The sequence below is a fragment of the Plectrocnemia conspersa genome, unplaced genomic scaffold (genome assembly GCF_051122295.1).
Source record: "Plectrocnemia conspersa isolate PC_06_02 unplaced genomic scaffold, ASM5112229v1 ptg000008l, whole genome shotgun sequence".
NCBI classification, from domain to species: Eukaryota; Metazoa; Arthropoda; class Insecta; order Trichoptera; family Polycentropodidae; genus Plectrocnemia; species Plectrocnemia conspersa.
In genome coordinates this window covers 2,072,598-2,100,000 of record NW_028277172.1, presented here as the reverse complement: position 1 = coordinate 2,100,000, position 27,403 = coordinate 2,072,598, and the positions used below count along the sequence as shown (strand labels likewise).

General features: G+C 33.0%; 3 protein-coding genes and 2 non-coding genes across 5 annotated transcripts in view; 2 read left to right on the top strand and 3 right to left on the bottom strand.

Moving 5' to 3' along the window:
• vri (nuclear factor interleukin-3-regulated vrille) overlaps positions 1–11,873 on the top strand; it is a 21,574-nt gene extending 9,701 nt beyond the window's left edge. The window contains exon 2 of the mRNA XM_088189571.1: positions 9,260–11,873. Within this exon, the coding sequence (XP_088045697.1) occupies positions 9,260–10,522 (1,263 nt within the window). The 3' untranslated portion in view covers positions 10,523–11,873. The remainder of the gene's footprint in view (positions 1–9,259) is intronic.
• A 1,436-nt stretch (positions 11,874–13,309) lies between these two features.
• LOC148232703 (U6 spliceosomal RNA) lies at positions 13,310–13,415 on the top strand. Its single transcript, XR_015810558.1, has one exon. It is a non-coding gene; the product is annotated as a U6 spliceosomal RNA (small nuclear RNA).
• A 60-nt stretch (positions 13,416–13,475) lies between these two features.
• LOC148232702 (5S ribosomal RNA) lies at positions 13,476–13,594 on the bottom strand. Its single transcript, XR_015810561.1, has one exon. It is a non-coding gene; the product is annotated as a 5S ribosomal RNA (ribosomal RNA).
• A 1,031-nt stretch (positions 13,595–14,625) lies between these two features.
• LOC148232701 (uncharacterized) lies at positions 14,626–18,655 on the bottom strand. The gene is made up of 4 exons (XM_088190115.1): positions 18,405–18,655; positions 15,941–16,182; positions 15,646–15,862; positions 14,626–15,559 (listed from the first exon to the last, which is right to left on the bottom strand). Exons 1-4 carry the CDS (start codon positions 18,612–18,614, stop codon positions 15,371–15,373), a joined length of 858 nt encoding a protein of 285 aa, XP_088046241.1. The 5' UTR covers positions 18,615–18,655; the 3' UTR covers positions 14,626–15,370.
• A 2,694-nt stretch (positions 18,656–21,349) lies between these two features.
• LOC148232700 (uncharacterized) lies at positions 21,350–25,719 on the bottom strand. Its single transcript, XM_088190660.1, has 2 exons — positions 25,428–25,719; positions 21,350–22,023 (listed from the first exon to the last, which is right to left on the bottom strand). Exons 1-2 carry the CDS (start codon positions 25,588–25,590, stop codon positions 21,350–21,352), a joined length of 837 nt encoding a protein of 278 aa, XP_088046786.1. The 5' UTR covers positions 25,591–25,719.
• Between the last annotated feature and the right edge of the window lie 1,684 nt (positions 25,720–27,403).

Here is a 27,403-nt window from a genome sequence, read left to right as displayed (position 1 = left end):
CGTTTCTGGGAAAGGACCCGATTGACGGATGAGCTACGTGGTTCTAGCTATCGGAGCAATTAGCTATCGAGCGTCAGTTTCTGGAAAACGGTATTCATTCACGGCATATGCCGATGAATCATACCACGTAATGCTGTAGTATAGTACAACTCAGACGCAAACAGATCGATAGAGCACCACCATGGCATGGTGGTCGTGTGACTAATGCGCAACATTTTGTGAACCAACCTAGGTGTATCTGTCTGAATTGCGAATTGTTCGGTGTGGCGCAACATTGCACAGCATAATGCACTTTGCAATTTCCCATCCAGTTTTCCAGACGGAGAGAATTTTCTAGCCGAGCGAAGGCCAACCACTTCTATATCGCAACGTGGAAATTTAAAAATATGACCGTTCTCCGTGCTGCTGTGCGATTAGGCGCCGGTGACTCAGCTCCACTAAATTTTCTTGAGCAAATCTGCTCACCAAAACAATAGCGCAGAACGTCACGTGTATTGTGCTAGTGCGCTGCACGTGTCTGCCGCTATATTTATACCATTAAATCATCGACCGTGATTTGTTGAGTTAGAGCATGAGCGTAATAGCGTAACGAGCGCAGTAAAATGTATCGTACTGTGAGATCCTGATTGTAACTTGTTACACGCGTGACACTGGTAGCCGAGTAGAGTCACTGTCACAGTTTGCAGCAGCCATTAGTTGCATTAAAGTGGGTAGGCAGGATTGGTAAAGCGAGCGAATGACCGTGTACCGCGCCGGTAACCTGAACGAGTGATGCAAGCATGCGGAATTGCAACACACACCCGCCATTAACATATTATCTAAGTTGTGTGGGCCAATCGCTCTTTGCCAAAGCAATGGACTAATCGTGCGGATGCCTTCTCCGTTTTCTTCTAAAAAATCCACAAAAGCTGCGGTGTGTTGTGTGACAATAGTTGTTAAATGTCTCTCCGATTGCAGCCACCTAACGCAATTATTATAATGCAACCCGACGTTTTTAATCGGGCCAGTCGTGTGACAACATCCATTGCACAAATGCCTCTGACATAATGACCGCGCCGCTTTTATCTTTGGAGGTATAGAGTGGAAAACGCGTGCGCGCGCAACTCGGTATTGCACCAAACCGTGGTTTGTAGCCTCAAAAAATACCTTGCGACCGAATTTCGCAACCAGAGCCGCGATACACACGCGATTGCCCTTCGTCACAACGCTGATCATAACTAGTATACACAAATAAATATAGAATTTTACAATCAAAAACAATGAAAAAAATCAAAAATCATTTTAATTTCACAATGTATAAAAATGTTTGAAATTAAAAAGATATGATTCGAAATATATTTTTTATTTCGCGATTTTAAAAAAAATAATAGTGAAATTAAAATGAGATTCAAAAATAAATATTCGCGGCGCCGCTATTCATATTCAAAGACGCGCGATGCGCCCCTAACGCTCCGAGCGAATCTAGCGCACGAGAGCGCGATAGGAATGTTATCGATACATTGCATAACGATGAAGTTTTGCGCTCAAAAGTAAAAACACACATTGTGTAATAATAATAATATCTACATGGCGATCGTTTTGTTGCATTTTAACGGTTATAATATTTCATATGCTTAACAAGAAATTACAAAATGATTTGTTATCGTCCGTTATTGAGCAACTGCGTTCGCAACGTTCAGGGTTGCGCCTCTTTGATTAATTAAATGATTCAATACCGATCCAGTTGCACAAGTCGGTCGCATCTTAAATCGCGGACAAGAAACGGTCTTTCTTTGGCATTGTGCGAGAGGAATCTGGGCCCGATCTGGTCAATGGGTGCGTATTTATTTTTACATAATGGCGAGTCATTACCGTTTTGTGAGATTACCGGCATCGTTACATAACTTACGCCTCTTCTTCTTACGGCAACGAGTTATGCCTTCGCGGGCAAAAAACTGGGTTAAGAGCAAAATATACCGTTGGATTACAGCATTCAGCGGTGGGTTACTTTACACACGCGCGCTAACGGCCTCCTGCCTCGGGAGATGTAATATACAATTATTCGTATTATGATTTAACGGACATTAAACGACGATATGGTATCGAAGCGATAGTGCTCATTGGATCGTTAACGATATCAAACTTTATATATACAGTTTTTATTAAACGATTTATTCACTCAGTCGTGATATAGCATAGCAGCAGGGAGAACAGAAGATCTGGATGGTACGCTTACATTGTAATTATTACTTTTAGTGCTTTCTGCCTACCATGAAAATATTGTGCGATAAGATGTGGTTCATGCGGATCACGAGATTGGCGTTGTTTTTGCTTACGCGATCGTTGATAACCTTGATGCACTTATCAATCATGGGTGCAATGGCCTGGGGATGGAAGGTGATCTTGGCTTATCTGTTTTTGTTTAAAACCACTTGGTGTTATTGTACGCCCTTTGACTCCCATGCATATTGCGCAATTATAAAACGTGTCATATCTATATTAATTTCACTAGAAACGATTGCGATCGTAAGCACGTTATCTCATCCGGATTGCGTCATTTTAAATAGATAAGGTTTTGAAGATTCGAATCGTTTCTAAGAACACTATAGAAAACATTTATAATAAAAGTACCTTTATTATTAATAAACATGTATATAAGAGATGCTCGAGCTCGTTATGCGGAGCACCGTCACTTTTTTTATAATGTTTGCTCATAGTATGATCCTCTAAAAAATCTCAGATATCGAATCAATGATTAAAGTTAATAATGGATGAATTTTATTTTACTAAACATTTCGTATGCATTTTTGATAAGAATGTGTGTTTATGCATGAATGTATAAGAGTAGTATGAAATACATATGCATGTGTATGAAATGTTGAAACCATTTTGTATAAATGTGAATGTGGAAATTTCAAATCGCAATAATCAGATTTGTAATAAATAATAAAAATATTATGGAGAAAATGTTTTGATGTATTATATATGTTTTATTTTATTTGCAAAAGTTTAAAATAAATATATTTTTGCAAGCAATACAACTAGAAATTATTTTGCAAAATTAAAATCTAAATAGTATGTCATTTAAAAAAACAATTAAAAACACGTATTTGCGTCGCCCGCATCTACGCAATAAATTAAAATCCTGCATATACGAGTTATCATGTATTAAATGGGTTTTAAATTAAGATTTTAATGCAATATGAATACAATATCATAATATTCAAGGCGTCGTGTTCCGTACATTTTTTTCATTACTGTATTTTAATTTTAATAATCAGCAGTATAAGTCTATGATTAAAATCTGAAATATTTGCGTTCAAATCTCACACGAATTCTAATTTGTAATTATTAGTTTAAAAAATATATACAGATTCATACACACAATTGTGTTATAAAAAAACAATAAAGAAATCAATGATATTTATATTTTTTTAATTACTTTAAGCATATCTAAAATAAAAGATTTGAAAAAGTCCATAATTGTACAATATTAATTTAGAGATATGAATAATGTCTGCAATTTCGGCAATCAAAATGTGTTTTTGTCTTTATTATTTTGTTTGTCAACAGTTGTTATTGTCAAATACTCAATAAATAATACACAACTGTGTTTTAAGAATTGCTTAAAAAATCAGTTATATTCTAATGATGAATAATTAAAAAACAGGCGAATTTATAACCTGTATTTTAATATTTAAATACTTGCACTGAAAACCATATATGTTAAGCTAAAGGACTCTTATGTTACAACGGGAGATAAAAATAAAATCTTACCTATTTTTGATAACATTGAACTCCAAAGGCCATTTTCCACAGCTGTAAAATATGAGTAATATCTGTAATTTCGGCAGTTTTTCGGCAGTTATAACGTGTCAGCTATTAATTATTATATACAAAGATTCAATACACAACACACAATTGTTGTTTTAATGTTTTAAAGCACTGAATATTCTAATAATAATATTCGGTATTTGAATATTTAAATACTTGCATTGAAGTCTATATATGTTAGATTAAACGCTTGTTATGCTAAAATTGAAGATTAAATAAAATCTTAACCCTTCTCGGAAGTCAAAAATTTACGTCAAAAGCAATAAAATCGTGCCGTCGCCGTCGCAATCGGAACGCTCGGTTATCTAGGCTCATACTATAATAATATTGCAAATTAAATGTAGCACATCTAAACCGAATTTTGACCAATAGGAGGGCGCAAAAAAACAATTATCACTTCTCAGAAGTCAAAAATTCACGCCAAAAGCAATGAAATCGTGCCGTCGCCATCGCAGTGGGAACGCTCGTTACCGAGCGTTCCCACTGCGATGGCGCCGCCACGATTTCATTGCTTTTGACGTGAATTTTTGACTTCTGAGAAGTGATAATTGTTTTTGCGCCCTCCTATTGACCAAAATTCGGTTTGAATACCCTTTAACCAATACTCTCATATCAGAAGTGCATAGTAAAATTGATTAGGATAGCTATCATATTTTTAAAACATAGTGTAATATCGAAACGCATAAATATGTTATTTGTTACTTAGCTTAGTTTGTATTTTGGACAAAATAAATGTTCTAAAACTATGATTAGGTTTGGGTTTGAACAGTAAAAGAACGTTTCGCAACTGTTAAATTGAGTTTCATAGAGCCGCGTATACTTTTACTAGCGCTATACTGGTGAAAATGTATTTGGACTTCACTAGTGCAATATAAATATAATCACATATAAATGATGTTAAAATTTTACTAGCACCTGCCAGATAAATTATATGTTCACTAATAAAAATATATATATCTACCGATACGCTTTCACTAAAATGCCATATTTAAAAAATATGTTTTTTGAGGTATAACCATAAAATTTCTGGTTTAGAAACAGCTTTTTTTAATGTTTTGATTTCATTGAGATTAATAGTATTTAATTTGATTACATGCATTTTTATGGTTAAATTTCCACATTTTTTTTAACATAGTCTCGGCAAGCAAAGGGTTAAGTAAAAAAATATGTAATAAATACAGGCCCTAGTACTCACCCTCCCGCATTACACAAGAGCTAAGTGTTACGAGAAGAGGTATCGGCAAAGGCCGCCCACCGGTGACCTACTCTAGTTGAAGTAGCGGTACAGCCTGTGTGGTTAGTGTGTCGCCTGGTGACCCACACGGAGCTGTTACATCTCCTGTTCGTCGCATCTGGGACGCGTTGCATTGCATCGATTCGATTGCGCTTGTTAAAATTGCGTCACTTCCGCTTAAGGTCTCACCGGTAATGAACAAGCAAGGCTCTTATGCAAATATACGTACATAACATGACATTGAATCGAACGTTACTGTACATTACAATACCAGGAAGCTACATTACTCGAGTCCTTTGGCGCACTCTCTTAAAAACCATCAATTAGCCTAATTGTTTCGATTACGCCGTACCGTTTAGATAGCCACTTATCTGAACACGTTCGAGTCAAATTAAAGACTCTTATCTTATCTCGCGGTGTCCTAAAGTAAAGATGCGCAAATTGTTTAGGAATGCATGGAGTCCCCGCTGATTCACGCGTTGCGTAACTCTGAATTAACAAAAATCGTTTCGCAATCTAAGGTCAGTTATCCAATGTCGTCATTGGATTCGTTCCAATCTATATTGGATCGACTTGATCCGTTCGCTGTTTCGAAGCTCATCGGTGGAAAACTGGAATTGGTCAAAATTTGCATTGGTGATGTAACGCGAATCGAGAATGGAACTGACCTCGGCTTTGTGTGTGACATTCGCCAGGTCACGTAATGACAAGCTTGTAGTTTATATAACTATTTATTAGTCGTGTAACAACAACAACGACTCACACACGTGAATAATTGTCATTGACTGTTTGCTCTCGGACAACCTTTGCGTGGATCACGTTTTGTTGACGGCCCTTCCTGGTGGTCGTACTGCGGCGATCACGTAACCGTTATGTCCGTGAAAATCTGCGATAAACATGAACGCTAAACTGCGTTGCATAACGCCATCATATATATAATAATATAATGAAAATGAATCAACTGTCTATCAATAGTGCTGTTGATATTTTTAAAGCTCAGATAAACCGGAACTTCCATGTCATTAATTATGCGCATTAGTACACCATTTATGGTTTTATTGTCGGACATTTCTATGCAATCAAGTGTTCATTATGTATATTACTGCATCTACGTGTGCACGTGCTTTTCTCTTCAACGACAACGTGATGCATCAATTATGCGTATTCGATTTAAAAACCAGAAAGCATTTGGCGCTCAGCATCTTTTACATACACGTGTTCTTATTATAGCAAATCACGTGCATGTTTATGTCGCATTGTAATAGTTAAATGCATTTGATGCACTTCACCGGATCGATCCGGTTTTCGCTCAGTTGCATAAGATGATCTTGCCATCTCGACTACGCGGTTTTGTAGCTCGTTCCTTTTTTATTGTGTCACATTTCCCAACGGCATTAAGTGTTTCATAACGCACGATTATATCAGCAATTTATGAAGTTGTTCCATTTCGATGACACAATCGCCGGTGTTAGTCAACTTGACCCAAATCTGGGTCGTTGCTATTGTGGCAGATGCAGCTACGAATCTCGGGAGAGTTATGAGATTCCAGGGTAAATCTTGAGCAATCTACCTCTATGGCATAATACTCATGGGTTTCGCAATCGCTTGGTCCGATTTCCATGGCATGATTGAAAGAGCAGAACTGTGAAATGTCGATATCTAAGGATTACATCACGTTAAATTGTGTTTAGATTGCGGTAACCCATCTTGTTTACGGCGCGCGAAGGTCTCCGCTCTATACTGGAGTGAATTTTTTTAGAACGTAACTACGATTGACCCACAGCTCTACTACTATAAAACTAAGGTGACCGGAAAATTTTGTGATAATTTTTTTTAACTGCAGCAGTAGATTTTATTTTTATTTTTAATGCCCTCCTTTGATTTTTCAAATAACATTTAATGATTCATGGTCATTTTACCGTATCTGTGTGGATAATATTTCAGGTGACTCATTAAATCATTCCGGAAATTCGGCAATAATCAAAGCCACTAAAACTAACAAAAAATCTAAAAAAAACAGTCTCGAATCTATCCGAAAATATTTTTTAAAATATGTAATTTCAGTAAAATCATATCACCGGCAAATATAATTTATCTGCAAAAGCTAGTGTTATAAATTCGCGAAAATCTGTATTTATGGGTATAAAGGAGATTCCTCTATTTATATAATTATGCTTATTAGTATTGCAGCATCACGAAAAGGGGTAATCGCGTCGTCTTACAGTCTAAAAATCACTATGCTGGATCTTAACTCATACGAAGAGCGTTGATCTTACAAACAAATATAATATATAACACTTGTAAGATTATATGCTTTCAACTTTTACATACGTAGTAATATATACATTTACATACTCTTATATGCGATGTATATAAATATTACAGTGAATGTGTATTTTTCAGTAAGTCATCTTTTCACTAGTGAAGTCCAATTAAAATTTACATCAACAGGCGAAAATACTATTTAACTTAATATATGCTAATCTAAAACATATATAAAAATCATTTTGCTAGTTATGAAACGTGCTGTTAAAACCCAAACCCAAACTAATGAAAGCTCTAAAACTAAAGATTTTTAAACTTTCATTAAAGTCTGAAATATAAACTAAGTAAAGTACAGACAGACATCAAATTTCGCATATTGTTCCATAATGTTTTAAAAATATGATAGCTATACCTACTGATATTACTACGGACTTATGCTATGAAAGTATTAATCAAGGTATATACAAAGTATATTCGCGAGGGCGCAAAAACAATTCAGAAGTCAAAAATAATATTGTTATGAAAAGTCTAAATATTAACGCAATACATTTTTATCCCCCCCCCCCTTTAGAAAAAAGCTGAAATTACGTACCTGATATTAGTATACATATAACACATTTAAAAAACTTTTTTAATTTCGCATTGAAAAGTAGTTCTTATGCGTATTTAAAAGTTTTACGTTAAAGTGGCATATTATATTTTTAAAAAAATGTTTTTTTAATTCTAAATAACTTTTTATTAAAAAGCACGATTTTATTAAAATTCTGGATTCTGATTGTGCAATTCAATAGCTAATAAAATCGACAAAAAAAATTCGAATATCCTGGAGTGTTTATAAGTTATAGCGAATTCTCCATGCGCGTCACTTATTATGCAACGATTCTGTGCTGCCTGATGCGAATTTCAAATCGATCTAGTTATGCTTCGCATATATTGTAATTCACGACGACGGTCCATTTCTCATGACGGCAGAAGGCATTAGAGCTGCTGTCCTGTGTGGGTCACGAGTGGCACGTTTCTGTCCGCGTGAGAGCACATCTGATGTAACCGGTGCGCCAAATAAATATGTGTATGTACATATGTATATACATCTATCCCGGAGGCTTTTGCGAAACGCACCACCGTCATTGAGTCTCACCCCACGCGTCACGTGTCCACCGATCTATTTTAAGACCTCTAGTAGCTTCCTTGCGAGATACAACTGAAGAAACGTAGGAAGTAATAGTAGATCGACTTTACAAGGACACGTGACCGAGACCGTATGCCGGGCTTACGGAGGCATCGGTTACGTAAAGCGTATAGGGCACGTTTTCATTACACGTGAACTATATACGTCAATGGAAAATAATATGTAACTGATACACCCTTGAAACTTTCGGGATTCTGGGTCAGCATTATGTTCAAAACATTGTATGATATAACTCTATAAAGCATCGATGAATGAGTTTGTATTTCTTAAATGAGTAGGATGGAATTGTTTTTTTTTTAGTAAAAGTTTGATTGGGGCAACAGGTGGGAATACTTCATAAAGATTTATTATTCAGTCTTAATTTAATTTGATATTCTACATCTGAATCATTGATTTTGCGTATTACGCAATAGCTTGCTGCAACTCAAGGTTCTCTTGTGTTTTTGGTGTTGATTTTTCAAGAACACTTCTTTGGGAGTTTCCCCGAAATATCGCGCGTTCATTGCCAGACAGGAAAACTCATTTTCCGCCTTTGCAATGGCGTCTTGACCGCCAGAACGTTTCCTCGATTTGTTGTTGTTCTTGCTACGTTGAATTATAATTTCAGATCGTGACGTCTCTAGGCCGCGAACGGTCCGGACCGTTACGAGCGTTTTGTATGTCACGTCTCGGAGAAAGTATTTTATCTTAACGGAACTATTAGCGGTTGACTCATAAATGATCGCAGTTTATTAACAGTTAATTGTTTTTTGTTACAGGACTTGACGTCCCTCCGCTTCGCGCGGCCCCGTCGCAACATGGTAGCCGAGTTCATGATCAACCACCAGCAGCAGTCAGCCCATCAACACCAGCAGCACAGTCAGCTACAGCAGCAGGCGTCGCTGCAGCCGCCTCAGTCGGCTTCTTCTATGATCTACCCTCAGATCTTATCGTCTCCCAGCAGCCCTCCTAGGCCGCTACCTCTGAGAGAACCGCCTCTCTTGGTCAACATGGGACCTTTGAGTACAGACTCGCATAACTCTGACAACTATCCTCCTGGATTCGATTACAAAAGGAAAGACTTCTTCTCGCAGCGCAAGCAGCGCGAGTTCATCCCAGATAACAAGAAAGACGATGGATACTGGGACAGGCGGAGAAGAAACAACGAAGCCGCTAAGCGCTCGCGAGAAAAGCGGAGGTTCAACGATATGGTCTTAGAGCAAAGGGTCGTGGAACTGTCCAAAGAGAACCACGTGCTCAAAGCTCAATTAGACGCTATCAAAGAGAAGTACGGCATCTGCGGCGAAACACTCATAAGCATCGAGCAAGTGATGGCGACTCTCCCGACTTGCGATCAAGTACTTTGCGTCACTAAGCGCTCCAAACTGTCTACGAACGCTCCTCCTGCGATGTTCCCACCTTCGCCACCAGCAGCGATCCAGTCTCCTCCTCAGCATCACTCTGTTCCTCAAGCTCTATCGCCTCCTCCGGCGTCTCATCGCAGCCCTATGCAAACTCCTTATCCAGACAATTGTGACTATCAACCTTACCGTGGACATTTCGAAGCGAGTGCTGGTAGTGTATTGAATTTGTCGAGATCGCGGAGGGCTCCTAGTCCTTATGAAGTCTCGAGTCTATCCGGCTCTGGAGACGAACAATGCGATAGTGGTACGTACGGACAGAACGAATCCAACAACAGCCTCCCGTTAAAGTTAAGACACAAATCACACTTAGGCGAGAGGGACGTGGCAGGAGCGCTCCTGGCTCTGCAACACATCAAACAAGAGCCAGGACTCCGCGCCTCTCCCCCCTGGGACGCCGAAGGATCCAGTGACGAACGAGACTCCGGCATATCTTTGGGAAACGAGTACCAAAGTAGGCCTCTCCCTTCGTCTACGATGGTAGGACCGCCGGAGCAAGAAGAAGACGCTCATCTCAAAGCCGAACTGGCTCGCCTCGCCACCGAGGTAGCAACCCTAAAAAGCCACCTGATGAGCCAAAACAAAGCCAGATCTATGGCAATCCACCATCAAGATAACTGAAGATCTAAGCGATCGTTCGTGACAACCGAAACTGTGATTTTTAACCATAAAATATTTATTCTTATTTTTAAATACCGTTGGACGTTTAATTTATATTAATATCGAAGCTTAATCTTAAGAGATGGACCATGAATAAATTCGAGTGATCATATTTCGGGTTTCAAATGAAGTTACCGACAAAGCGAATATGTTGTACGTCGATTGTGAAAATTATGTAAATATTTTTTTTATATTATATATGAAAAATGTGTGTTTTGTTGTTCGTACAATTTAGCATACGTGCCTAAGTATGTTCCTGATTGAATTGAATATCTATAAAAAAAAATCCGTACCATTGTAATCAACATAAAGGGATCAAAGATTGCCCAAATATATATATATATATTTATATGGCGTAGCCGTTTAATATATAAAAATAAAATACCCTACTGATTCAATTAATAAATAAATTATCAATATTAATCAATTGTGATACATGTCCGAAAATTTGCCTATATACTATATGTAAAAAAATAACTTATTTTTTACATTTATACATATAAAATTAAAATACAATCATATTTTCATACTAACGACCAACAATATTTTTATACGCATTTTCATGCAGACTTCAAAACTTATTATAATAAAAAAAAAAAAAACAGAATTCAATTTATGATAATTACTGAAAACCCATCGAAGTTGTTCATTATAGTTCCTTGTGTTAATTTTAAATATAAGCTGCGCCATTTATGTATCATACATTTTATTTCTTATCAGTTTTTTTATTACTATTATTATTTGTATTTTATTTTATATTTTTACTTTTCAAAACCATTCATACCTTTAATTTGTGATTGATGGCTCACAGAGTGAAGCATCATCTTGTATTTATTATATATTTATATATTTAAAAGTAATTGCCTTTATATATCATAGCCTATATATAAAAATAATGTTAATATGTAAACGTATAAAACAGCATGACTGTTATTTTTTTCCATAAAGCATTTGTCTACAAATAATCGAATTTGTAGTTGTGAAAAGGATGTATTTTATATTATTATTCGTATGGAAGTGATACAAATTCTTATTGAGCGCTAAATAAGAATTTAAATACGAAAAGATGACCTTTATTTATGTAATAATGTTACAAATATAATATAAAATTATATAACGATATGTAATATAATATGATAAATACATAATACGTTTAGCTCATAAGTTCTTTTGTAGTAACTATATTATAATATGTAAAATATTTATTTATTTTTCAACAAAACCGTGTTTATATATACATTTAATATACATATATGTATTGTGTATACTTGCATATATTTGTGTTAAGACCAATAAAATTGAGTGAAAGAAATTAGTTTTTTATTTTATCGCCAGAAAAATATCAATTGAAAAGAAAATATTTGCTTATACATTTAATTTATATTTAAATTATTTAAGTAGATTCGTTGCAGAGAGTTATTCAGGGGGTGTTTACTGTTCTGAATGCACTCGTTTGCACCTAAACGTAAATCTTAAAAGTTAAATTTTAAACGGTACGAACGAGTGTTGGTCAGAACAGTGATGTATATAAATAAATAGAATCTAAAAATAAATTAATGATATCAAGAAGTACAGAATGATTTAAATTTGATCTTTTTAAACTATACCAATTAATTAAAACTAATACAATACGTATGCTATTGACTACAATATTATTTTAATATGAAATCAACAGATGGCAATACAAAATATTATATTATTTCGAAAAAATTATAATATATCTAACCTTCCCCGAGAGATGTCTCTTAATCAGTTTATTATGGAAATTAATAAGATAAATATTTATTTTCCGTTAACAATAAAATGCACACGTGTATCATTTCGTTAATTATAAAAAGCAAATAGCTTCCACAACTCTAAAATTATATTGATGGTGTATTTATTTAGTCAATTTCTTAATTAGAATCTGTTTTTCACACATTTGGTGTAATTTATATAAATGTATAAAAAAAATCATGATAATATTAATTCTATAAAAAAAATATTTTGAATGGAAGAAATTATTAATATTATTATATGGTATTTTCTATATTTAATTTAAATATTTTTTATACATTTTACATTATTGTTATTTTTTAAACAAATTCTGATATTTATTTACAATACAGCAAATTTCTTTATTCCACATAAGTTTACATATAGTTTTGAAGCAGATTGATTTGTATGATAGTAAGTATTCGTTTGGGATACTCCTTATTGCTGCAATAAGACAAGTTCCTTTCGCAATCTAATGATCAAATATTTTATCAATTACCTTTTTTGGTCCTTGTCATCCCTGAGGCCTCTTACTTTAGAAATTGCCGATTAGCTAATCAGCTAAACAACCTCTAAAAGCCAAATTATAAATTAGTTTTGCCGTCTGGCTTTTAGATTTTGATGTAAATTATCAATTTCCAGGTGTTTGGTCTTCTTACTTTAATACTGTAAAAACATTTTTAAAAAAGGAGGACATTAAATTTGAATTGAAAAATGGATACCATATGATTTTGGATACAAATTTAACATAAATACGTTTTCCTATTTTATTTGTTTTTTTTTTTATTATTATAATTTACATTTATGAATAATAAATACTCTCAAAAAAATACAATCATAATAATAAAAAATATTGTTTTATTAAATTAATAATTCGGTATATAGAATTGCAGCTTATAAGATAATAGATGGCAGCACGATCGAACGTTCAATTTCGCAAGCAGAATATATATTTAAACTAAGTATATATACAGAGTTCAACGTAAATGATTTGTCCTGCTTCGGCAGGACATATACTAAAATTGGAACGATACAGAGAAGATTAGCATGGCCCCTGCGCAAGGATGACACGCAAAATCGTGAAGCGTTCCACATTTTTTTGACGTTTTTTATTTTAAAAATAAAAATATATTAGGTATAAAACAAAAAAAAAGGAAATGGCCAACGACACCCGGTGTTCCCAAGCGGTCACCCATCCAAGTACTGACCGGGCCCAATGCTGCTTAACTTCGGTGATCGGACGAGAACCGGTGCATTCAGCATGGTATGGTCGTTGGCGAAAGTCGGCATAAAATTATGTAATTTCCGAATCTTTCTAGAGTTATTTGTAAGTGTTACAGTTTTATAATATTTAATACAGATTATTTTATGTTACATTATTTAATTCATTTTTAGAATGATTTTTTAATTAATAAATATATATTAAATATTAGAATTAATTAATATACAGAGACATCTATTAGGATACAAAGAAAATATATATTCATTAATTTATCAATAATTTTAAAGATGGTACTGTGTAATTATTTAATCAAGTGAGTACTAAAAATTTGTGTTAAGCTTTACACATATTATTAGAACTCACAGTAAAACATAATGATTACGTGTGATTCAATGATAAAATATGTTTAATCTCTCCTTAATTTGTAGACAGTGCAAAAAAGTATACAGGATAATCATAACAATAAATTACATAAAACCAGAAAAATGTATTGGGTTTTATTCACAATACAATATTTATTTTTTAGCTGAACCATGGATATAGCCGGTTTTATCTATAAGCTATCTAAGCTGAAGCATAGGGCTTCAATTCTGAGGGGCCTCCAGCCGAGGTATGTACGTATATAATTTTTATATAAAATAAATAAATATTCAGAGGAATATAAAAATTCGAAAAAGTTCTAATTCGTACATTTTTATCTTTATTCAGACATATTATTCAGACAATGTTTTACATATATTTGTGCATGGCCGAATAAAATTGTGTTACGGCCGTGTGTGGGTTTTTTTTGTGACAGATGAATCGGCGCGGCGCTGACGGCGTGTGGTCGTGCGTCAGCGTAAGGAGCCCGAGAATGTAAACTCTTTAGCGTTTTAATAGATCGAGGCGTTTAATTCCGTCGAGAGATGGTGGTCCTTCGAGAAGAAAAGACGGCCATCTCCAAAGGGGAGAGGTCGCAACACATATTTTTACCCAAATAGTTCACTGAATATGTTTTTCTAAATATTGGTGGTAAATATTAGAAATAAGTAATTCTCTATAAATAAAAAAAGTATTTGAAAAAAATGTATGTTTTTTAAAAAAAAACTTTTTAATGCAATGTTATTTTTATTTCTGTTAACAAGTAACGATTTTTATACTACACGATATAATTAAACTGTATTGGTGAGTGTTTTTTTTAAATCAAACCTGTTTTTTTTTTAAAGTAAATAAATATGAAAAATGTATTTTCTTAATTGTTTTAACATCTAAATATTATTGCTTTTTATTACCTCACATCATTGAGAGTATACAAAAATAGTTTCATATTTTTAAAACACATATGTATAACATAATTCATTTAAAAATGCAAATTACTGATTTAAAAAAATTGCTTATGTTAAATCAAATTGTCTGGGGGGCTACGCAGTATTTACGTATTTTTTATTGTATAATATTTATTTAAACATTTATAAGTCAAATGAACTTTAAACATGAATAGAAATAAGTATACGAGAGATAAATCTTTCGAAAATAAATATTATTGCGTTATACTAAAATTAATGCAATAATTAAAAGAATAAATTTATCACATCTCAATCACAATCATATATTACAAAATTTACAATAATTATGAATCAATTTTTTTATATTTCTTAAACGTTTCCGTCAATAGATGACACTAGTCGAATTAATATCAATATTTATGATATTTTATCTTATTTATAAAACAACACAACGATAACTAGTCATTGGGATATAAGGAAAATAATATAGTGTATGATGTTTATATTATCTGTATAAAGAATGAAAATTCAGCATTCTATATATATTCTACGTTACTGAATCATTTTTTATGTTTTACTAGGAGGATTCGATATCCAAGCTCCAATAAATTCAAACTCAAATCCCATATTTTTAAACAAAGTTTTTGATGGCTCGTTTTCAGTTACAACACAACCAAATATTTCAATTTCTCTTTCAATACATATTTTACTTAGATGCATTATAACGGACTGAGCGTATCCTTTTCGTCTGTGGGCCTGAAATTTCAAATAAATCTGGTTGACAAGGGATCTCTCGATAAGGAAGTAATGTTGAACTATATAATATATAACCAAAAACTTACTTCCTGCACGTACAACGAATGCAAATCACCTCTGACGCTCAAAAAACACCAAGCACGTAGATCTTGCTTCTTTTTACCAACCAAACCATATCCGAATCCCCAATTGAGCATATTACGGAAGTAAATCTCTGAACCAGGATACCGATGAGGCCAAGCTTCGTTTATTTCATCGGCGTATTTCTCGTTCAATTGCTTCATTTCAACATCATCGTTTAATCTGAAATTAATACAAGAAATCAAATATAATTATATACATATAAAATAAATGTAATTTAACACAATAATATTTACATACACGTTTTTAATTTTTTCAGCTTTCTCTCTTTGAAGGTGGGCAATGTATGTTTCGTGTACGACTGATTTAATTTTCAATTCTTTCATCAGATCTTTCCATGGTTGTTGCAAAACAGGCACAACAGCACAAATTAAAAATATAATTTTATGAAAATCCAATAGTTTGGTCTCTCTTATGGCATTCATCAATTTTGTAGGAGCATCTTTGATGTAAAATGTTGAAATTTCAGTCAATGCTGGTGTCTGAAATGAATAAAAATAACATCAGTACGCATAGATTGTAGGAGAAACATTAAAAAAGAAGACTACGACTGCAATAGAACAAACATGGCTGGCAATTATAATAAGAATGTAAGACAACAATCTGGCAAAATTAATGGTTTGCGTGAGACACTCATTGTACTTAACCAGAGTTTGCTTCTTGTACAAATTAAATAGCTTCTTTCTTTGGCACCGTTCACCGTTCAGCACATTCTTTTTCGGGTACATAGTTCCATGGAAAGTCTGCATGATAATTATTATTATCTCACATGGACCATTGGTTTATTAGGTGAGAAGCATTTGCTTTTTTCGGCCTTCTAAAGGTCATTCCGGTCGATTCTGCTGAGCTCTTGTTGTTTCCGTTTAGTCAAAAATAAAGTTGTAGTTATGTGGTCAGCTCTGACTAGGCGGAAGTGATTGAGTAATCAATTGAGGGAATCTCATGAGAAATGAGGAAAAGTCTAGCGTAGCGTACCTTCCAGTCTTGGATCCTCCGACAATGATTCAGGCCGGAACCATACGTTGGTTTGATCAGACTTTTTGGCTTATATGCCGGCGATTGTAATTTTAATTGCTACATTTAGCAACGTCGCTATTCGCTAGACTATGAAGTTCGGTGATGCTGCACCTGCTCAATGGAAATACTTAATTTTATATACTATTGACATTCCAATTTTATAAAATGCTGACACTGATGACTCAGCCGATTACGGTTGGTTATGAAACTTGTACCTACTAGGGTTTCAAAATTTTGTAAAAATTTTGCAATTGTAATTAAGTACCAAAAATATTTACAAAATTATTTTTTAAATAAAAAAATAAAATATACCAAGAAAAAAAGGAAGCAAATTATTTTGCAGCATGTAGACAACCCTCGTTCCTTAAGAGTGAACAATAAAGTGCATTAAAATTCATAGAATTTCATTTAATGACATACATTTCTCTGGCCAAATTCAAGGGGGGCGTAAATGCTCCAACCTGCCCCCTCCCTGCTTGCCTAAAACCGATATTTAACAGAACAAGATTTGTTATGAATGGCAAAACATATTGCATACCGCAGGCGTAAATCCAAAGGGTAGCGGTAGAAAACTCACCATATTTTTTTAATTTATATTTATTTTATAAAATGCTTACAATCCATGCGCATTTTATTTTATATATTGCTCATTTAAATTGTAGTTTATTCAATTATAATAAACTCAAATTAAACATTAATTCAATGTACAAAGCTATTCCAGAAATGTTATCACCATCCAATTACTGACCACTTAGCTTGGGTAGTTCGCTTATGAAACGCTAATGCACAGTTTATATATTTTAATACACACTATAAATAAAATGTTGTTCAATCTATGTATTTTTAATGTTCATTTATTATTATTGTGATACATAAACAATTACTTTTATGAAACAAAGTATTTTATTAATTGATCATTTAAATTGTCCTCGTTTAAAAATACGCTGCAGCCTACTTAAAGGTTAGAAACCGCATATGTGAGTATAGACATAGTTAATAGTAGTACATCATAAATTTAATCTAATAACATATATTATCTATATTTATATATATATTTGTTCTGACAATTTTTACATATATTTATGCATGGCCGAATAAAAGTGTGTTATGGCCGTGCGTGGTTTTTTGTGTATAAATAACCTGAAGACGCCTCAGCTGTCACGGCGTATGGTCGTGCGTCAGCAAGGATTCGGAGGATGTAAACTCTGATAATAAAGCATTTCTATAGTTAGAGGCGTTTAATTCCGTCGAGAGACGGTGGTCCTTCGAGAAGAAAAGACGGCCATCTCCAAAGGGGAGAGGTCGCAACAATATTAAAAAACACATATTCAGTGGTGTTTTTCTTATACAATACAATGGCTTTAAATTTTACTATAATAATACTATAATAATATCATAATAAAGACAATGACAAAGTAGAATTTTATTGTTAGTATAATAGTAAAAATAAACTTAATCTAAAGCCAGTGTTGCCATGTTAAAATTACCTTAGTCACTGTAAACCGAGACACAGTTCATATAATGATATCAAGTATATTTGAACAGTGCACATTACATACAAAATACAGATCCCACATGTCTACTGATAAGCAAAAAACTACCAACATATGTATAACGTATCACATCATAACTCTAATTCTTGATATGATGGCAATGTATTATATATTAAAAAAAATCTTTTACTAACCAGTTGCCATAGCATGACAATCCCCTCCTTTGGTTCGTTGTAAGGTGCAAAAATCCGTACCGGAAATTCTGGTATATGTCCTCGATTCAATATCTGGGTTTTGATCGCAGCTTTTGCAGTTATAGTATTTGGACCATTCTGGAAATAATCCAAAAGAGACGGCCATTTCTCCTCTGGAATTTCTACCAAAGAGTCCGTTTGATCGGCCATCACGTCAGCTCTCTACCACCGTGTCACGATAACTGAACGCAAAGTACTGCAATCCAACTGAAGAACGGTTATATTTGATTTTTTAACTTACTTAGCACAAGTGAGTTTTATAAATAAAGTCTATCACAACTCATTGTGAAAAACTGTCAGATTAATAAAAAATAAACAAACGAATAAATTAAATAAATATTTATTCGTTTAAATAAAATAAAATAAATATGTATATTTTTACGTATATATCAACAACTAGTTGTTATCAGTCCTGCGCTAAATGACGCACTTGTTGCTAGTATATAGGGAACTATACATTACTGTACGTTAAATAATTTGAATTAAAATTTGGTTTTCCTTAATAGATATTGGCTTGTGTGTGAATTTGATCCATGACTCAATTTTACAGGAAGAACAAAATACTTTGTTGTCGTCATAACATCCTTTGATGATTTATTTATATTATTACTAAACTTTTTTATAGGAAAAATGTAAGTATTTAATATTCTACAACTTGTGCAAGATCCTTTCAAAAAGTCAAAATATATGCCGTGTTCAAATCACGTTGTAGTCACCAATGTAGATTTTTATTAACTACTACTAAATGATACAACGGCTCGTTATAAATTTACTATTATTTATAATTATGTGGCAGCACTTTATTTCAAAAATCTACCGATTATGCTGGAAGGCCAAAATATCAGCTGTTCGGCTCGCGTTCCGGAAAGGTTGGTCTTGGCTCACTTTCTGCTATGCTGGATGTTCCTTGTGGACGTCAAGGGGTTCCCTCGACAGGGCGAAGTTCCAGGCAGGCGTCTTGGAAGTCTTCGCTGGTGCAGGGTGGACTTCGGTGAAGTTGCTTGCTCCTGTCTCGATGGCTTTTTAAGCTACCATATTTTTGGTCGCGCTTGATTAGTACATCCGCGCATCGGCGAGGGGTTGATTGGACATGCGAAATAGTTTTATCCCTCGCTTCCAGATCAAAATGTGATTGTCAATCAATGGTCACCACAAAACATTAAGGACAACTGGACCAGTGAAGTATAATATTGATAAAAGTAATTGTGAGTGTCACAAATAAAAAAATAATGTCGTCAAGTAATGAAACTGCAAATTCCAATATTGCTGGATTTATACAACCTTCTAATCAGTTACAAAGATATACTTGATAATTAAAAGATAAGAATAAATAGATTTTTGTTTCACTTTAAATCATCCAAAGTGGAGAAGGAGTCAATCGTTGATCTCTTCCCATTTCTCCGATCGTATTTAATCTGTAACGATGTTATTTAAAAATCACTTTTATTTAATACTGATATAGGTTGGCCAAATAAGTAAAAACATGTGAAAAATCAATTGCGCTTCCCAAAGTGTCTACAGCCATGCGATCTAGCTTTGTCAATACGTCGGAATAGGGTAGTCCGTAAGGTCTCAGATTGGTAAGCCAGAGCCGCAGGTTCGAGCCACGGCAGTAGACAGTAGACAAGTTGCACAGTGACAGCTATTTATTATAAATTATATTACAAATAATTATATACAGGCAGCCCTCGACTTTCGCTCAATTCGCTATTTCACACATTTAAAAAAAAAATATTTTTTAAATTATTATTTTTTTATTTAATTATAAACATGAGTGAGAAACGGAAAAATTTCAGTGTTGATACAAACAAAAAGAAAGGACTCATAAACTTCACACGATTCGAGACAAAGATGGAAATTATTAGACATTCTGATAGAGGTGAATCTTTTGCTTCAATCGGACGTTCGTATGATACAAACAGGACTACGATATGTTTAATTTTGCAAAATTAAAATATAATTAAGGAATATGTTCAAAATTGTGCAAATTAAAGATATATTTTCACAATCTTTAAAGATATGTTTCCAAAAACACACAGCAAAAAAAAAACATGGATGAAATGGAAAATCTTTGTCATCGTAGATCGATGACCAACATAAAAAACATGTCCCTCTGAGTATTTTAATTATTTAAGCAAAAGCTCTTAGTTTGCACAAATATTGGAAGGATAGATTAAAAAAAGATTTTATCACAGTTTTTCATGCAAATAACGGTTGGTTTTACAATTTTAAAATGAGGTATTCTTTTCATAATATTATTTTTTTACTGGAGAATCGGCTGATGCGAATAAAGATGCTGCAAAAGAATTTATTTCCTAATTATCCAAAATTATTGAAGATGTAAAATATTCCTCTAGCCTAATATTTAATGTAGATGAGATATGTTTATTTTGGAAAACTCTTTAACAATGAAAAATATTAATGAATCCTTCACGCACCTTGACAAATTTTTAAATATTATGGAAGATTGTGATCCCAATGGAGAACGCATATCTCAAGTGTGTGGGCGATCAATAAAAACATAGCATGTTATAAAATACTATATGAAGAAAAGAAAGAAAATAGAGGAAAACAGTTAACTCTTGATAAATTTTCAAAGGAAACACCCGCAAACCCCAATTAAACGTGTCTCTTAAACATCTTATATTTACTTGATAAATAAATATTTTAAAATACACACAATTTCAATTTTTTTTACTTCCCTCGACTTTCGTACATTCAACATTCGCACACATTTTCAGGAACCAATTATGTGCGAAAGTCGAGGGCCGCCTGTATTATGTTTTTTTAATAATTACAGTGTTTATATATATGATAAGTGATAAAATGAAAGGAAAAGAAATATTTTATTTATTTTTTATTCAATACCATGGTACAATATAAATTCAAAATAAAGTCAGAATGTCTGAATTCTGCGAAGCATTTGATGTTGCAATCGATGCCCGCGAATTTGGGCGTTCAGATATGGCTTCATTTAGTGGGTGGTATGGGCATGCTCGTGGGCTTGGTGCAGTTCCCGGGCCTTGTGTACGAGCCAAGTATTGACTTTGCTCGTACTCATACTCGTTATAGTTTCGCCATATTGAGTTTGCGTATGCAGTGTGTGCAGTAGGTGCCCCATAATATTCAATCATGCTTAAAAATTGGATTTTTGCAGATGACTTCTTGTACTCCGGAATTTTCTTGAAAGACGATAAAAGGGAGAGCAGAAACATCTTATCTTCGTCACGTTCTAATTCCTTCTTTCTCTCTAAACGATTGTCAACATATTTGTTTAAGGTTTCTAATAATTCTTTTGAGCCATCATCTGCACGTTTTTTCTTTTTTCTTCTGATTGAGTTATCTCTTGAGTATGGTCCTAACGGTTCTTGTTCATTTGCCGAATATTCTCCCTCAATACTACTCTCTGTGCATTCATTACCGGTCATATTCTTCAAAAACAACAGCTGATTGTAATATACGTAAGGAGTTTTAGGAGAAGCAGCAGAACGTTTATTTCTACGTATCTGTCTAGTAAAACAGCTTCGTATGTTTTTCCATTTTCTCTGAAGTACTTGTCCTGTTAATAAACAAATACACGTTTTTATTAAACATCACTTTTTACTAGGCCACGTTTTTTAAAAAAACATGTTATTTTTAACGAATACCCGGATATTCTAATTTCACTATAATAATTGCCTTCTCCATATGAAATATGTATATTCATTTCTCACACAATTTTTTAGATGCAAAATTCTCCGGCACTTTCTGTTAATCCATTAATTTGTTTTTAGGTATTAATTTTATTCAAAATTTTCATTGGACGGTTGAAATTTAGTAACCTCTCTTCATATTATTTTACAATATATTTATTTTTGCTATCAACGCAACGTTACATACAGTTATTATAAACAATTTCTTCTGATTTATATTATATTAAATTTCAAAGTTCCGTTTGAATAATTATACACCTGTACGCTCGGGATAAGGATTCCGGTTTGTTATTGTGTGCGTGAACTGTATGGCTCAAAACAATTTCGCTCAGAATATTTAATTTTTTTATTTTAAAAGAAAATATATGTTTATTTAACATACATACATCTGAGCTAAGTGGGAAATTTCAACGGACAATTAAAAATATATTATATAATCGAAGAAACCAGACATTGATGTCATTAATTAAATATTTGTAAAATTCAAAATCTTTCACTAGTCAAAAAAACAATGAAGTCTTTAGCTATTCTTCAAAAGCAAAAAGATATAAAATGGGGAAAGAAATTATTCGCAGATTGTTTAATGGCTCGACGACTCTATTAAATCATTAGAATCCATGGAATAAATTAAAAAATTATCATTGGCACAACGATAAGAATAATAACTTTTTTACGCATTACAGAGAATAGTGTAAAAAAACCAACAACGTACGGATTAATAGAAAAATAATTAAAATATTTTAATCCACGGGTAAGAGAACGAATAATTTACAGTGTATATTTGAAGCCTTGATATCAATTAACCCAGATATGCCCAAGAAATTTTGTTCTCTTAAAATTTCATTTATAAATAAAAAACAGTGGCACGAGTTTAGTGACCTACAGTGGGCATATCTGGGATAAACCAATATCAACACAAAATTATTTAAAATAAATCACTAGAGAAGATCGAACTTCTGTGCCACACTGCACTTTAATGACGAATACCAGCGTTGACGAATCAGCGACTGTCCTTAAAAGAGAAAGCGAGGCAACGAAGTACACGCTACATCGCTACTCCCTCTCATATACGTATACACGCACACAATAACAAACCGGCATCCTTATCCCGAGCGTACTCTATATCTTTTAACTTGTAAATATATTATTTTTAAAAAATAGTCAATAGGATTTAATTTAAATCATAATAATTATTTAATAATTAATAAATTATATATTAAATTTAATAGTAATTTTTCCGTTGCTAAAAATTTTTCATCAACATTAAATTTATTTTCGTTATTAATATTCACATAAAATTATTGTAAACAATTTCTTCCGATTTGTATTATAGTAAATTGCAAAGTTTAACGAAGATTATTTGCAAAAATTAGGATATAAACTTATTTTTTTTAAATCATCATAACTCCTTAATTAGTCAACGTTTTAACGTCAAATTTTAAAAACAGATTCATGATGATCGTTTTCTGTATTCGCAATGATAAAATCAGTAAACGTCAAACTGTGGATTGCGTACCAATAAAATAAAATATAATTTTTTGTTTAGAATAACCAAATATATATATTTTTGAATTAAAACAATAAATATGATAATAAATACTGTTGCTTATAATAAAAACTAAAAATATTTAATTTTGTGACCTATACGATCAAGTGCAAATTTTTAACACTTGACGGTCAAGCTACGCGGCGATATTTGCACGACACCCAACCGTCTAATTTCGAACAAACGTGACGGTTGCCTAAATGCAATATTTTATTATTTATGTATTATTATTTTATATTTCTGTTATAATTTATGTATTATTATTTAATATTGTATATTTAGTATAATAAAAAAATATCAGTGATTCTAAACATTTTATTGCGTTAATATGATATATTTACCACTTTTTGTATTTTTAGCACACGATACGCAATGTGTTAAAATAATGAAAAACGCATACACTCGAACCACCAATGTGCTTGGATAGTTACACAAATTAATTTAAGTCCTAATTTTCGAAAATAATCCCCGCTGCACGGCTCCATTTTTAGGAATATTGTCCGGTATTTAATGGTTGGCAATTGAAACCATGTTGAGAACAGCTTATTTACTTTGAACAGATCGGGATCATTTCAGGTCTAAATATTATAATATTATAAAACATCACATTAGGGATTGATGAATCTGCGTTTAAATGTCCACGATATCTGAACTACCGATTTATTAGAAACTTAAAATGTACATAATATATTACATATATAACAGAAAATAATAATAAATAATAAACATTATATTTTATATTATACAATTTTGAATTTGATTTACTGTAATTTATTGCTTAGAAAATAGTATCAATAAATGAAGGATTACGTAATAAATAAACATAACAAAAATATTTTGTAAACCTAGGAAAAAAGTTGTAAAATAAATTAACGCAATTAAACGTTGAGAATCACTGATTATTTTGTTATAATGCTTCTGGTTGATAATATGTACTTAGATATTAGATCTGGTTCAACATTTCGTTTTTTTTAATGCGGTTACCTTTGAATATTTTGTAATTTTGTAGATAAGAATTTCAAGAAACATATCTCTAAAAAAATTACCATCTTTACCTGAATCAAACCGGTGGGGTTGTTCAGTGACTTTTTTTATAACAGCGTGCGTTTAGCCTAACGGAAACGTTACATTTGTTCAAAATTGGACGGTTGGGTGTCTTGCGAATATCGCCGCGTAAATCGACAGTTAAGTGTTAAAAATTAATTAAATACATTTAAATATTATTGATACCTGATTCGCAATTTGGTGTTGACTGATTGCACTATTTCTAATAAATAATATGTGAGATAATTCCATAGAAAAAAATGAATATATATATGTAAACATACATCTTGAAACGAATTTTTTTACCCGAGTTTTGAGCCTCTGGAATTTAGGATTTCTACTTTTTTGAACTATTTTTAGTTAATATGATATTAGTAACATCTGTAGGTAAATCCCTAAATAAATACGTTACAGTAAATATGCAGTTTACGTGGGTTTTTTTCGTATGAAGTTAAAAAGACGAAACGCACAAATTTGTGCACACGGACGCAACGCAAGGTTTCTAAAACTTCGAGAGAGGGACGGATACAAATACGAAGGAGTGCCAAATGGAATACAAAGGGCTACACGACGCGGTATTTCATGTTTGCTGATTATTTTATGACTGAGGGTCAATTATCTTGGCAGATGCGCAGAATTAATTAAAAAATAAAATAAATATTTGACTTACCTAAGTTTTTTTTTCTTCATCTGATAGTCCTTCACCCTCGAATAAGTCCACTATTTCCTCCCATTGTTTTTTCTTTATTTCCCGATTAGAATATTCGTCACTAGACAAATCCCAAATGGCTTTTCGGGACTCAATTTCAATGATGAGCTTTTCTGTGTCGAATACTTGATCCATTTTGTGGGAACGATGTATAAGTTGCCTTGAAAGCCACTCTTCGTGTGAAAGCGCATATTAAATGTAAAGCTATTTATACCTCCCAAAAATTTTTTTATGCTAAATTCTCCGGCTATTCAAGCTCGCAAAATACGCACTGTCGGCTAGCCGCCGGCGACTAGCGGCCGCCGGCTCAAAAACGCAGGTAGCTAGGCTAGGCGGCTAAGCCGAGCGACTCGAGGTCGGGTAGTACATTCGCGAAGAAATTGCAATATTAATTTTAGAGAGAAAAAAACATTATTTTAATTTTAATATAATGTTGAATTTCCCCGTATGAAATATAAATTTATATATCTCAAACAATTTTTTAGATGCTAAATTCTCCGGCTATTCAATTTTGCAAACCCATTTAGGGATTAAGTAGGTAGTGAAAGTGGTGCATCGAAAAGGAAGAGTTTTATGACCTTTTTCGTTTCGGCATCTGCAAATATGAATAGAGCAAATTTTGCATGTACAATTTGGCGATTTATAAATAAAAGAATATACAATTTTATGATGCTTTCAAGTTTACAATCCTCGAAAATGAACAATGATCGGCACTTCAGTCGTTTCTGTTAATCCTTTGACTCATAGGAGAAGCAAGTTCTGCTGTCAATAATGTATTATGAGAGTTTTTTTTGATTCCCAAATGCAATTATAAATGTATCTGTATTCTGTTAAGCAAATTCATTTAAATCAAGAAGCAAGAAAAAATAAAATATAATTATACACATTATTTTACAATAAATTAATTTTCGTTATCAATATTCACATAAAAATATTGTAAACAATTCTTTAATCATCTTTATTATTATTATACATCTTTAATCTTTTAACTTTTAAAAATAAAAAAATATTTAATTGGATTTAATTTAAATCATATTAATTATATATCAAATTTACTGATAGTTTTTCTGTTGATAACAATTTTTAATCAAAAATTCAAAGTTTTATGAAAAATGAAACACTACATGAATTGATATTTTAAAAATGTTACTTATAGTCCAGTCAAATAAGGCGAAATAAAGGCTAAACCTCGGAATGAAAGATACCAAGCTGAAATTTTGCACAGACCTTCGTTTTGATGTTCTAAGGACAGGGTGAAAAGTCTCATAAAATATCGTGTCTGCTAATCAAGATATCAAAAGTCAAAGGTCACAAAATTTGTTTTTTTGCAAATATCTCGCGTTTTATGCGTTGCACGTCATTAGATGCTTCACAAAACTTGTAAAGCATAAAATTATCTACAAGTTTAGTTAAAATATTTATTTTGTATCATTAACCGTTTTTGAGATATAGCGCGAAGAGTGGGAGGCGTACATCCGTTTATAGAATCCAGCGAGTATTTCTACCTGCTTAACTTGGAATAAGCTTTGAAAAAGTAAACAATCGTGAAAAAAGTGGTCTCGGCAAGTCGTTTGAACCATAATTTTATTACTTTCTTCATTGTATTATTAGGAATTAAAAATGAAATATTGCTCGACAAGAAATTTGTGCGAAAAAATTGAAAGAGTTGAGAGATGTCCTTACGGAGTATGTACCAGATGATAAGAAGATCATTTCCAAATTAAGAGAAAAATATTTAACTGATATTATAGTTATAACGAAGATTGGATCATTCCCTATTTTTTTCTTTTCGCGATGCTCAAGCTTAAGTTTTATCCATAGCTTGGTATGAAAATAAAAAAGGCACTTCGGAAGAAGAACACTTGCGAGTAGTGGAAGCTGCTGCGGCGATTATTAGAGAAGATATTCGATCTTCTGTTGTTGAGACCAAGTCCTATCCGCCCCCGAG

Coding starts and splice junctions, on each gene's coding strand:
- LOC148232701 (XM_088190115.1), bottom strand. CDS start 18,614: ATGGCCGATCAAACGGACTCTTTGGTAGAAATTCCAGAGGAGAAATGG. Junction 16,183..18,404: donor TTGTCATGCTATGGCAACTG/GTTAGTAAAAGA, acceptor TATTCATTTCAG/ACACCAGCATTGACTGAAAT. Junction 15,560..15,645: donor ATTCGTTGTACGTGCAGGAA/GTAAGTTTTTGG, acceptor TTGAAATTTCAG/GCCCACAGACGAAAAGGATA.
- LOC148232700 (XM_088190660.1), bottom strand. CDS start 25,590: ATGGATCAAGTATTCGACACAGAAAAGCTCATCATTGAAATTGAGTCC. Junction 22,024..25,427: donor AGGACTATCAGATGAAGAAA/AAAAAACTTAGG, acceptor GTTTATTAACAG/GACAAGTACTTCAGAGAAAA.